This window comes from Arvicola amphibius, chromosome 7 (genome assembly GCF_903992535.2).
Source record: "Arvicola amphibius chromosome 7, mArvAmp1.2, whole genome shotgun sequence".
Classification (NCBI taxonomy): domain Eukaryota; kingdom Metazoa; phylum Chordata; class Mammalia; order Rodentia; family Cricetidae; genus Arvicola; species Arvicola amphibius.
The window spans coordinates 101222165-101236341 of NC_052053.1; the positions used below are offsets into that span (position 1 = coordinate 101222165).

Consider the following 14177-nt stretch of genomic DNA (forward strand, 5'->3'; position numbering starts at 1 on the left):
TTCAGTAATTTCAAGACTTTCAAAGAGACTTACATAAGTGAATTTTGTAAGAAAAAATACCTTAGTTAGAAAAACATCTAAATTAATATTTTTCACCTTAATTATTTGCAGCTTTTCTGGAAATACCAAAAATAAGAATCTTAAAGCATGTTTTTGATATTAGGACTATTTAAACCAATGCAGACATGTGAATATAAAATACCATAATAAATTAAAGCTCATCATAAAATACCATGCAAATTAGTTCTAATGGAATGCTATAAGAAATAAGGGTGTATTTTGAAATATTTTCAGATATTCTCACGCACATTACCCTATTTGCTCCTCCCCAGAAACCCAGGAACCATATAGTATGGATTTATTTTCTTGATAGATTTAGAAGCAGTTTAAGGGTTAGGGTTGTAGCTTTGTAGTAGAGTGCTTGCCTAATGTGTGTAGCTCTGAGAGTGAGGGGCGAGGGAAAAGGGAGGGAGGGGGAAGAGAGGGAAGGGAAAACAGAGGAAGTGAGCACAAGTTTGCGTCTAAGGAATACATTTGTAGGTAGACTAGTGAGACAAGGAGTACAAAAGTATTTTGAGAAATGAGTAGACGTGAAAGGGGCTAATTTATTATACTCATAAGTTTCTGGATATTGAACTAACTTGTCAGACTTAAACAATAAAACCCTATTTGTTTATGGCAATATTTTAATGGAAGTACTGAAAATGCATTAAAAGAAAAAAGAATGAATTCTAAAAGTAATAGACACTGAAGGAATTATTCCACAAAGGGATAGGTCTATGTTGACAAGTTAACAAAATGCACACTTACTATGACCTAGCAGTAGTACTACTAGACATATGTACTTTACACTAAATGATACAAAATACTTGAAGATTAGCAAAAATTCAAGGTGAAGCATAGACAAAAAATAGAACAGACAAACAGAATGGAGAAAACAGAAATAGATGCTTTTCTACACTGCTGACTACTTTTTACAAAAATGCTAAGAGAACACAATAGAAGGAAAAGATGTTTCGTAGATAAGATTGGGACAACTGGAGAAAAATGTAAAGTAACCACTCTAATCTTTATCTTGCTTTTGCTAAAAATAAAAATTAACACTAGAGGAATAACAGATATATGACAGCTAAAAGTGACACTCCTGGAAGAAAGCAGAAAGAGTCTGAGGCATTGAGTTATCTGCAAATGTCAGACCATGGGATTTCTCATGATCATGTAAGTCAATTCCTTCTAATAAGATTTTCTAAACACACAAATCAAACACCTTTTTATTCTTTCTCTCTGGAGAGCCTTGATTCATGCAGAGGGCCACAAGGTCTCTTACCTATTCTACTCTGCCACAGTAGTGTGAAAGCAGCCATAGGTAGTCTTAGCAAATGGGCAATGTGTTGGACTAAAACTTTATTCTAAGACAAGTAAAGGGGTTTTGTTTGGTCTGAGGACTATAGTTTGTCAACCTAATTTTCAGAGCCTAAAATTTTATATGTAACATAGTGCCATAAAGACCTGTGACTTTACCATATGGCAGCCACACTAAAGTGAAAATATGGGTAATAAAATATATTTTATATGATGTGAACAAGTTTAATAAGGGCTAGCATAGAAAAACTAACATATTAATTATATATGCACAAGGAGTCACACCTGGAGATAACTATTAATCATTGTTTATAATAGCAAAGGCTTGAGATGTAAACGCCCATCACAGAGGCAATACACAAGCTAAGACTTGTACAGTAAAATACAATAGTAGGATGAACTAAACTCTACTTTTTAAATAATTAATAACAGGTGCCGCTAAGATATATGGTAGGCTATAAAACAGTAATATTTCTCTGAAACAAAAATATCATGTTACTTTAAAAATATACATATCAAGGTGTTAATCCAATCTAGATCTTAAATGCTAGACACTTCCTAGAGATTTAGATGGAACACTCTACATACAGAGTAGTGGACAATGATACTCACATGGGATGAGGGAACCTAGAGAGCCACCGCCTGTTTTTGGAGAATGCTTATCTTCATTTTCACTTTGTTCTCTTAGAATTTTCCTCCTCTCCCCACTACCACAAATTATGCAGTAGTTTCCCACATGTGGGGAACTCACAGGGGTCAGCACATCCAGAGTGCAATGAATGAGCTTTGCCTGGGAACACAGCTTTTGTATCTTCCTTGCCAGGTAAGTATATAATTTCCCCGTTTTATTTCCAAATGATTTTTTTAAACCTATCAAATAGTTCTGAATTTTATTAATGTTGTTTGTTAATCCTCTTCAAAAGAAACCTTGCTAAAATCCTAACATTTGATTATGCAATTATTGTTATTTTGTTTCTAAAAAACTAAAGTTGTAATCGTAGCATAAGATTAACTTAGACTGTATGAATTGTCAACTATGTTTCCATGGTAAATCATATTAACAACTTTGTAAAATAAAACACAAAGAACAAGGAGGGTACAGGTACTACCAATCTTAGCTACTGTTCCATTGCTATGAAGAGACAACAAGACCAAGGAAACCTATAAATAGACACATTCAATTGGGGATTTGCCTACAGTTTTAAAGAATTAGCACTCAATACCATGGCAGGAAGCATGGTGGCAGGCAGGCAGAGACTGGACCTACAGTGGGCTTTTGATCCCTCAAAGCCCATGCCCAGTGACACACCTCCTCCCAATGACACACTTACTTCAACAAGGTCATATCTCCTAATCCTTTCCAAAAAGCTCCACCAACTGGGAACCAAATATTCAAACATATGACCTTATGAGATCATTTTCATTAAAATTATTACACTACCCAAAAGTCACATAACTAACTTTTGGCTTAAAATAAATGGCATTGATTTGTCCTTGTGGATAACAACTTTCTGCATTCCATACAGACTTTAGTCTATGCTTCCTTTATGAAAGGGACTTAGTAAAGTCTCTTATTCCTTAAGCCAAAAAGTTACTCTAATGACTCTTAGAACTTTGCATTTCTCCTTGAGCACTGAACATATCCATCTGCTAGAAGTATTTACAGACAACTGTCTTATATAGTCACTGGCAAGTTCCTGAAGAATAGGAACTAGACTTTGTTCTTTTTACACACCCTATAGCACCTACAAACATTTCAGTTTTTAAAACTGGATAACCACTGAACTTCCTCATTTATGGCGATAATAAATTTTACTAAAACTACAAACATAAGTATGCCATTATTGACACCTATATAGTAATTTTTGGCAATTGTATTTAAAAGTGAATTTGTACACCAAAATTTTGAACAGTAACTGATAATACTGTTATTCTTGAGAAAAAACCCCAATTTGACTTATAGTTTTGCTATGTGCACTTTCTCTATGAACTGTTTTACGTTTAAAGATTCTTAGGTTAAAGTTTAATCAAATTACAAAAAATATCTCTTTAAGATGAAGTGGAAGTCTCAACTCTAACTTTTTCCAATATTCAATGTATTTACATAGTTATACCTGAATATTTAAAACTTGACTTGGTTTGGAATAATTTAATTTATATTACATATTTAAGGAATACATGTAACATACAAAGCATGTAAAGTCTTTACAGAAACGCTCATATTTGTGAAAAAGTTATCCAGACAGCTCATAGGAAGTTAGAACATCTGGACTCTATTAGCTATAGCAGCCTTCGGTAGGTTCTAAATAGATCTGAAAAGATTTTTTTTAGAAACCCTTCACTGATGAAACTGTTTTCAGGCTACAGTGACTTTGATGCTAATTGTGTAGTCCTTCTTAAGCCATGTCTCTATCCCTGGACTCATTCTGCTGGAAACTTTCAGGGCAAAAAATTATTGCTAAGAAGATTCATTCTTAACAACAGTCTGTTATCTTTCTACTATTTTTTAATCACTTGGGAAAGCCTGAAATAGTGCAAGCTATCCATCACCAAATGTTTATTGATTATACTTAAATTCAATAATCGAATAATATTTCATTGTCCTCCACTGTAAAATGATGACAGTTACCCGCACAGTCAATCTCAATGATTCTCAAACTTGGTCTCAAGATACAGACATTTTCTCATAAATGAAAATTCTTCGGTCCTACCCCTGACAGCCTGTATCAGAATCCACCATTTTAACAAGTCTTCCAGGCATGCTAATGTTATAGATTCTTGGGTTCTTTATGCAACAGTTATGAAGAGTAAAATAAATTCAATAACATCATCTTAAAAGTGAGTTACATCATCCTTATTAAAATATTAAATTGTTCTCCTTGGGAAAAAAAACCAATAGCAAATTCACTAAATCAAGATAAAATGAACATCAAAGTGAAATAAATTTTTTTTAAATATTTATTTATTATGTATACAATATTCTGTCTGTATGTCTGCAGGCCAGAAGAGGGCACCAGACCTCATTACAGATGGTTATGAGCCACCATGTGGTTGCTGGGAATTGAACTCAGGACCTTAGGAAGAGCAGGCAGTGCTCTTAACCACTGAGCCATCTATCCAGCCCCTGAAATAAATTATTAAATAATCTGTATTTGTTTATTTTAGATACAGATTTTTGTCATGTAGCCCAGACTGGCCTTGAACTCTCAATTTTCTAATCTCAGATTCCCAAGCACTGGAATTATGGGTATATGCCGCTACACACAGGTATACAATACTTAAAACTGTCCCTAGAAACCCACTAATCTGACCTTACCAGAGATCTGTGACAGTGCACAAACTCCTTACCTGACCAGTGTCCAGTGGAGAGGCCAGACCTGTCTGTGCATGTCTCACTTACAGGTCTAAACACAGTCTCCCATCCACCAGTAGCATAGCGCCAATTCTGAGATTCCAAAATGAGTGTTCGCTGGGTGCCATAAGCAATCATGAAGCAGTAAACTACATGATGGAGTTGACAACCATAGCCACAGCCTTTGTTGATGTTACATACCAGCTTCCTGGCTTTACTGCAGTCCTTGGGATTCTGTCAGTGAAACACAGAAGATAAAGATATAAGAAATATATATAAGAACTTCCCATTTTGGTTACAGGTATTGAAAAATCACATAATAAGCCAGAGCTTGTTTGGCATATTTCTTATTTAAATAAATAAAGTCTTATGGATAGTATCCAACAAAAATTTGATTTGCACATTAGCGGATATGGCACAAAAAAAGAATGACTTTGGAAATATCACTAAATAAAAGTGAAATTAAGAAGTTAAATTAAAAACAGTCTCTAACTTTTCTATAACTCAGAACATGCAAGTGTGAACAACCCTGAATTTAATGTTATAACTGCTGAGATCACGCTGGGAGGAGTGGTTTCTCTTACCCCAGCAGCACTTCAGCACTCTTAGAAGATATTCTTTGACAAAATCCAAGGCAGCTTAAATGAAAAGCTGTAACTTTTGTGGTAAGCCATTCCCAGAATTCTGAATGCTACAAAGAAAACTAGGTTTCCATCAAGAAACAAGGGGTATAGAGGAGCTGGTGTGACAGGTAAGTCAGGGAAGGTGCTTGTCACTAAGCCTAATGACAGACACACATGGCAGAAGATGAGAAATGAACCCTAAACATTGTCATGCAGTACATACACGCACACACACACACACAATTTTTAAGGTATTGAGTAAAAGAATCTCAAATTTCAACATTTACAAAATATCAGTCATTGAACTTTATACCCAACCTGATAATAGCTACCAGCAATTTTCACAAGTGAATATAAAACACTTCTATTGTGCCTACTCTGAAAATGTGATATGCCTTTTTAAATTGAGACCATTTTTTATATTTCTATATTTCCCCAGATAACAGCAAATGTTTAATTAGTATGAAAATTTCTTGATTTTCATTGTAAAATTTCAAATCTGCTCTTAATATAGATGAGGAACTACTATATGTTCCTAGCCATGTTAATTTCTTATAACAACTTGTCTTGGTTGAGACTCTTTTTGTTGTTGTTGTTTTTCTTTTTGAGAAAGGGTTTCTCTGTCTGACAGTGCTGGCTGTCCTGGAACTTGCTTTGTAGACTAGGCTGGCCTCGAACTCACTGAGATCCACCTGTTTCTGTCTCCCAAGTTCTGGGATTAAGGTGTGCACCACTATTGCCCAGCTTTGGTTAAGACTCTTGAGCCTGAGTTTCCATACTGATTTTTTTCCCCTGAAAGGGAAGAGAAGATAAACATTTTTAGGAACAGAAAGCCAGCCCTCCTCCCCCATACATCAAGAAACAATTTCTATGATCTTTGACTAACACAGTCACTGAGCTCCTACTAATGGGAGCCCCACTTAGAAATGCTAAGATAGTGAAATGATTCTGAAGGAAACCTGAGGAAGGGAAATGCAGGATTATCACCTTCAGAAGCACCTTTTACATGCACACGTTATAGCAAGCTGGTCATATTTAGATCAAAGCCGAACTGCCATCTCCAAGAAACTTGTGTTAAAGCATTAATGAATCTGAGACCACCCTGAAAATATTGTGTAGATTTTGTCAATATTGTTGCCATAATCAAGCATAAGAATTGTAGATTTTTTTATTTGACTACCAACTCATGACAGACTCATGAGGAAATTATCCCTGTTGTCACAGCCACAAAAGGCATGCATGCATGCATGCATGCGCGCGCGCGCACACACACACACACACACACACACACACACACACACACACAGAGCAAAGGCAGAAGGCAGGTTGACAGTACATTGCAAAGCTGCTCAGTAGCATGTACCCTAGCATATAAGGATCTGGGAATGACACTTTCAAAGTGGTTTGAAGCATTATTACTGATTCAGCAATTTATCAAGGGAGCAGATAAACATCATTTGCCAGATTTTTTTATGAGGCATTAAAAATACAGAACTTAAATAACTCTAAAAATCATATCAAAAAAAGAAAAAAAATGTCCCCATACATGCTGATTATTCTTTGAGGCATTTCAAAAATAGCAAAGACAGCACAGAATGTTCCTAGCTATCACTATGTTTTACATGTCATTTTTGTGTGCGTGTTAAAGAGCAAATGTGAGAGAACAAAATTAGCCAATCATATAGCCTTTACTATAGACTCCAGAGTAGATTGCATCTACATCTAACAAAAACTGTGTGAAGGTTTACTGGAAGAATGCACTAATTTTTTCATGTATGCTATAGGTAACAGAAAGAAAAACATTTATTATGCTTGATTATGAAGAGAAGGATCTACATGTAAAAGGTCTCAATGGAGGACTCCAAGGCAGAGAATGACAAGAGAAACTGGATGACTGGAATAATGGCTATGAGTAAAACAAAGGAAAGCCACAGTATGGCTTCTAGTTTTGCCAAAATACTAATATTTGAAAGTATGGAAAATTCAAAGGATGTTTTTCATAAAAGATCCACAAAATGCAGAAGGAGAAACAAAAACAGAAAAGGTATTTATGTTTATAGCATAAAATTAGGTACACTGGAATAAAAATCTAGAAAAATCTAGAAAAATACTTCTCGGATAATAAAGAGGGATTAATTCTTTTGAGAACAAGTAACAAATCTGAGACTGACAAGGATTTACTGGAACACTCTAGTCTGAACGGTCTTTATCATCCACTGTTGTTACAATAACAAGTATTATTTATAGATTTATAGAGAGCTACAAAAGGGAAGGGAAATAAATTCATAGTTCTGTAGCCTTTAATTACCAAGTAGCTTTTATCAATCACCATTGGTCCTGGCCTTCTACTATCTGGCCGTGGAGGTCTTGAAGGTGTGTCTTACTAAGAACTAGGAGATGGAGACATGCCTTGTCACTGAAGAAGCTTTGCTCCATATGCGAACACTTAATCACTTTATCTAATGATAAAATCTGCTCTGCAGTTGCATTTGGTATACTTAAAGCATCTCTTCTATGTAAATCTCTACCAGTTATGTAAGACTATAGGTATGTGGTTGCTTTATATTGTGATTCTTATCAACCATTCCTTTCCTTTTATAGAATTTCCTTCCCCTGCTACAATTCATACAGAAGATTATGGTGTACTCCAGCAGAGGTAAGCTCACTAGAAAATAATTTATGAGAATAAAAGATGAGGGAATATATATTGAAGATGTTCCAGTAAGTCCCGAAGGAGAAAGTCTTCTTCACCTTAGCATCCTTCTGACTTTAGCATCACAAATTAACCAATCAAAACTTAGGCATTTTACACAGACATTAAGTATTTAATATACTCAATGAACCTTGGATGAAGTATCTAACAAAAATAAGAAAACATACATACAACTTAGTAAGACAGTCTGAATATCCTGATACTGTGGTATATCAAAAATTAAAAAAAAGACTATAAAAACTTATTTTCAGCTAGTCTGAAAGGACTCTAAATAAAACTGCAATCATTAATATATTAAGGCTTTAAAGATACGGCTTATTATACTTATGAAATGCAAAAGTAAACGAAAAGGGAGTGTTTCTTTTAAAAACAAGTTACAAATCAGATTGACAGAAATTTATCCTGATAGAAAGATATTTTATAGAAAATAAACTTAAAATTATTCAATATTATAGAATTACTGTACAAAGTTAAAATAGGAGTTATAATTCATGGCACTTCCACAATCACACATAATGTGCATACATATACACACAAACATCACTGTACTTTGCTCACTTGCTTGTGTGAGAGAGTGTGTGTGTGTAAGGTAGTGGAGGAGTGCATCTGGGGTCTCTTGAAGGCTAGGAAAGCGCTCTACTACTTATATTCTCAGTCTTCTTTTTACTCTTCATCTATTTAGTCAGTAGTTTGGGGTTTTGTTGTTGTTTGGGGTTTTTGTTGCTGTTGTTTTGTTTTTGAAGACAGAATTTCACTATGTAGCCCTAGTTGGCTCAAAATTTACTATGTAGACCAGGAAAGTTCAAACCTGTGGCATCCTCCTGCCATTGCCTCCTATTTATTTTTTATTTTGAGAAAAAGGCTCACTAAATGGCTTAGGCTGGCCTTCTAGGCCTTTACCAACAAGGCCGGCTGTAGGTGGTTTTCTTAAAACAAGATTCATCAATAGACATGTAAGCTTCACTTCTTTACAATGAAGATAACTGTTCAGATTTTAGAATGACAAGATCAATGTCAATCAAGTTCCCTAATTACCCTAATGAATGAGCTTTGGAAGAAGAGGTTTCGAGATGTGTTTGTTCCAGTAAAGACTTTGCTATGAATTCAAATGCATGGCTTTGCTTCAATTTGGTAATTTAAAAATGAGACAAAATAATCTCAATTCTTAACCTCTCCCTGTCAATCCATCTTTTACTACAGAGATACTTTAAGACTAAATGAGATAGAATACACTCAAAATTAATTTAAATATGATCTTACTTATTCATATAATCTGAGGACACTATTTGACTCTAAGTGTAGTTTGGAGATGCTGGGACTGAGATCAGAGCCTTGTGCCTGTCAGGCATGTTCTTTATCACTGAGTAATATTTCACCTAAATCACTGATTTTTGCTACTTAATATTTTCCCATATATACATAAATAAAAGCTCTTTGAAGTACAAATTCCATTCACAATGACATTTCTCACTTTTTTAAACTGACCAAAAATATAATGAAGAACAGCTAATAAGCAACAAGTAAAAACACGCAGTCAATATAAACAGGACATAACATCTCCATATATGTCTTAAAGAGGAAACATTCTGTAAGCTCAACTAAATCTGTTAAAAGATAGAAAAGATGTTCACACTCACAAAACTAAATTCAAAGTTGGCTGGCCTATCAATTATAAATTTCGGTTTCTTAATCTACCTTCCTCAATATGTCTTCAATACAAGAAGTAGCAAGAAACACAAGCTTAGAGCACCAAGCTGGTTACTTTTATAGTCAATAATTTGAATCAGAATTCCAGGGGAACCTTCCACCTCCCTCTTAACCTCCTTCCATTGGGAGGTGTCAAGCCACAGACAGCTTCTCTTTCTAATGAAGAAAGCTTGGTAAAGGAAACCAGGTAAGTTAAATTTCATTGTGCTCTAATCGTTTTTCATAAGATTAGAGAATACAAAAAGCACAATTTTTTAATTTGTTTGATTAAAAAAATTGCAATATCTAGTTTTGTGTTGGTAATGAAGAAATGATTCATTAATAGTGCGGTAAAAGCACTTCATTGTATTGGAAACGATCTGATTTCATTTCTCTAAAATTATTTTCAAAGCCAATGGAGAAAAGGTAATGAGGCAACTAAGAGAAGTGAAGCACCGCATGTTGGAAATTAAAATGAAGACTCTGGACAAAGTTAATAACCATGAAAGTGAAAGTTACAAAAAGCATTCTCATTTTTAAAAGCCAAGACTGGAAACGAGTGGCTGTGGACATATTAAACAAGAATATTTCACCATCTTTGGTGGAGGTGTCCTTTCCATGCTTGCAGAGACAAGCAAGGAGCTTGGTTCAGATGATAACAGTCAAAAAATCTTTTCAGCACTGCAGTGCAGTCATTCTGCTTTACCTGATCCCCAGGACATGTGGCAGTATGACTTTATGATTTATCACTAAATCATACTTATGACTTATTTGATTTTAGAAATGCAGCATCACTTCTATCTTTTAGAAAACTTTTACAATAAGATGTTGAAAAATACAGCAAAAATTAAAGAATTCTAATTGAAGTTCAACTTGCATCCAAGTAAATAAAAAGAATAAGGTATTTGCTAGGTGCACTGCTACCCAAGATGACATGGGGAGGGAACAACAACTGCCATACTACCAGCTATTCCATTTCTAGGATCACAGATGTTAAGAGCATCATATGCAATTTTTCAACTTAGTAATAAATCACATAAAGTCTTTTTATTACTAACAACTAAGAATAGTGTGAACATATAAAAAAACTTAAAACGACAACATGTAGTGAGCTATAGATAGCACAGTGCCACAAATTCAGAAAAGTTCCTTTAGTACCACTAAATATTTCAAGAAATATTTACATTCTTGCCAAAAATGCCTAAACTGTAAAACCACTTTGGCAAGAACTTTGAATGAAGGAACTAAATTTACAATTTACTGTAAATCATGCCTAAAGTTTATACTACTCTAAATTAAGAATTATAAAGTGACTATTGCAAATGTCACCAAGATTAAAGATAAAGAAACAAAGTTAATGACATAATAATCTATGTAGTAAATCCAATAAAATCTGCAAAAACTTTACCTGCCCTAATAAGCAGTTTTGGCAAAATTGCAAAGTTAAGGTCAATGTATAAAATTCAACAGTAGTTTTACATACTTCCAGTACTAAGATATGCTTATTATAGAATATAAAAAATGAAAAGATATATAACCATATTTTGAAAAGAAGAACAAGGTTAGAGAAATCATACTATCCAATTTTAATATCTACTGCAAAGCTATAGGAACCAAGAAGGTGTGGGAATGAAAGAGCAGACGTGACTATACTACTTGGCTTTCAACAAAAGCAATAAAATGATGGGAAAAGGCGAGTCTTTGAACAATGGCTCAAATAAGCAAGAAAATGAACCTGGATTATTGGTTCATATCAGAACTCCAAATGGATCATAGACCTGAATGTAAGAGCTTAATTATAAAACTAGAAGTGGAGAGGCAATGATTCCATTTTAGAGTGTTTGCCTGGCATGCACAAAGCCCCGAATTCAATCCCTAGTGCTAGCAAAAGAGATAAAAAATATAAAAATAAGCCAGTTGGTAGTGGTACACATCTTTAATCTCAGCTCTCGGGAGGCAGAGGCAGGCGGATCTCTATGAGTTTGAGGCCAGCCTGGTCTACAAGAGCTAGTTCCAGGACAGGCTCCAAAGCTACAGAGAAACCCTGTCTTGAAAAAAAAAATAGGCAAATAAAGAAAAAAAAGGAGAAAACAGGAAAAAGGTCTAGCGACCTTACCTTTAGCAAAAGTTTCATAAGTATAAAAGAGCAAACTATAAATAAAATAGGATTTCATTAACCTAAAAACTTTTGCTCTTCATAAGACAGTGATAAGAAAATAAACAGATGCTAGAGAGATGGTTCAGTGATAAAGAGCACTGGCTGCTCTTCCAGAGCACCCAGGTACAGTTTCCACTCATATGGCAACTGATAACTACCTGTAGTTGCCTTGCCAGGGGATCTGACATTCTCTTCTAGACTGCAGGCACCAGGCATGTGCACACACTGCATATACAAATAATGTAGGCAAACACTTATACACATAAAAATTAATTAAAAAAAGAAATAGGTAAGCTACAGACTGGAAAAAAAAAGATTTTCAGAATTCCTAGTAAACTCAAATCTAGAATAAAGAGCCTCAATAACTCAATCATAAGAAAACAAATATCCCTGATAAAAGTTGACCAAAAGATTTGAACTGGTCCTTCATTAAAGGGAGGGGGAGATAGCTGAATTGGCTGGCCTCAATAGCATGTGGACCTGAGTATGATCTCCAGCATGCACGTGAAAAATGCTGGGCATGGTGGTGCATCTCAATAAAACAAAATAAATGGTGGTAAGCACCTGAGAAGTGGCACCTAATGTTGTCCCTACCTGCCCCAAATACATTTGCACTGCTACACACAATAGGATACAAAGATGATAAATAGACAAATATATACCATCCAACTACAGTCAAAAGAAAATATATATATATATATATATATATATATATATATATATATATATATATATATATATATATAAAACTATATAAACTGAACCCATATTATACTAGTAAAAACCTAGTAAGTGGCTAAAATAAGAAGACTGATTATATTAAGTGTTAGCAAGGATGTGGGAGAACTGGTTAAGAGTGTAAACAGGGATATCTAAGACAGAACAGTAGTTAAATGCATTTGTGTTAAACCTGATAACCTGAATTCAATCATTGGAACCCAAATGGTGAAAGGAGAGAACCAGTTCTAGCGAGCTGTCCTCTGTTGTCACATTCATGTGTGTGCATGCACACAGGCAGGCAGGCAAGCACACACACACACACACACACACACACACACACACAAATAAAGCCAAGAAAAAGAGATGTAAATAGTATACCCATTTCTGAAATCAGTACCAGATGGGATTCTAGAACTGAAAGAAAAAGTGGACACATGACCCTATCCCTAAGCCTGAAGCAATCTCCAATAACCACTAGCAAATGAAATTTTAGTGTTCTCCAAGGGAGTCTCTCACTGGGGACATAAACTACCCTTAAGGGTAGGCTGCATGTCTAGCAGAAGATGGTCAACAGAAAACAAATCAATGCATCTTTGCAAGTTCCTTGTTTCATAATGTCATGTCAGGATTTTTCCTTTATGCTTTTTTCTCTTGTGTGTGTGTGTGTGTGTGTGTGTGTGTGTGTGTCTGTATAGGCTTCAGGTTTTGTGTTTTTACGGTATTCCTGAGTTAATGAGTTTCTGTATCTATATGTTTCTTGTGCCTTTTATTGGGCTCTTTTCCTTCTGTTTGTTTTGCCCTGTTCTGATGTGTTTGTTTTTGTTTTATCTTATTTTATCTTATTATTATCCCTTACATGCATGTTTTCTAATGAGACAGAAATGCGGTGAATCCAGATGGGGGAAGAGTTGGGAAGGAAATGGAAAGAGCAGAGGGAGGGGAAGCCATAATCAGGATATATTGTATGGAAAAAAACTATTTTCAATTTTTTTTAAAAAAAGGAAAAAAACACATTAGTGTTTCAATACTGGGATAGTTGCTCTAGAATATTCAAATACATCAGTAGCAAAGGTTATAATTCTGAGAATTGTGCTAGGTAGATATCTCAGTGTTTTCTGTATCACACCATTTCCAATGAGAACCTGACGGGAGATAATAAATTAGTGATGGAGGGCTCCCATTGGCTAATAAAGAAACTGCCTGGCCCATTTGATTGGCCAGCCTTTAGGTGGGTGGAGTAGACAGAACAGGAAGAAGGAAGTGAGGTAGATGGCTCAGTGAGATGCCACACCTCTCCTAAGTGAGACAGACTGCCGTGCCTCTCCAGAGAGAGAAGCCAGACGCGATGAAGCTCCAGCCCAAGATGGATGTATGCTAGAAACTAAACGGTAAGGCACCACTTCATGGTGCTACACAGATTATTAGATATGGGTTAATCAAGATGTGAGGAAGAGGCTGAAAATAATGGGCCAGGCAGTATTTAAAAGAATACAGTTTCTGTGTAATTATTTCGGGGCACAAGCTAGCCCGGCAATCAGGAGCAGGGCAGGACAAAAAGCAGGC

General features: G+C 35.2%; 1 protein-coding gene and 1 pseudogene across 4 annotated transcripts in view; both read right to left on the reverse strand.

Moving 5' to 3' along the window:
• The window catches only part of Fut8 (fucosyltransferase 8), a 214633-nt gene that overhangs the window by 40531 nt on the left and 159925 nt on the right, over positions 1-14177 (reverse strand). For all 4 annotated transcript variants that reach the window (XM_038337846.1, XM_038337844.1, XM_038337845.1 and 1 more), the window contains one exon: positions 4711-4948. In XM_038337846.1, coding sequence (XP_038193774.1) covers positions 4711-4948 — 238 coding nt within the window. The remainder of the gene's footprint in view (positions 1-4710; positions 4949-14177) is intronic.
• On the reverse strand, positions 2047-2193 carry LOC119820166 (annotated as a pseudogene).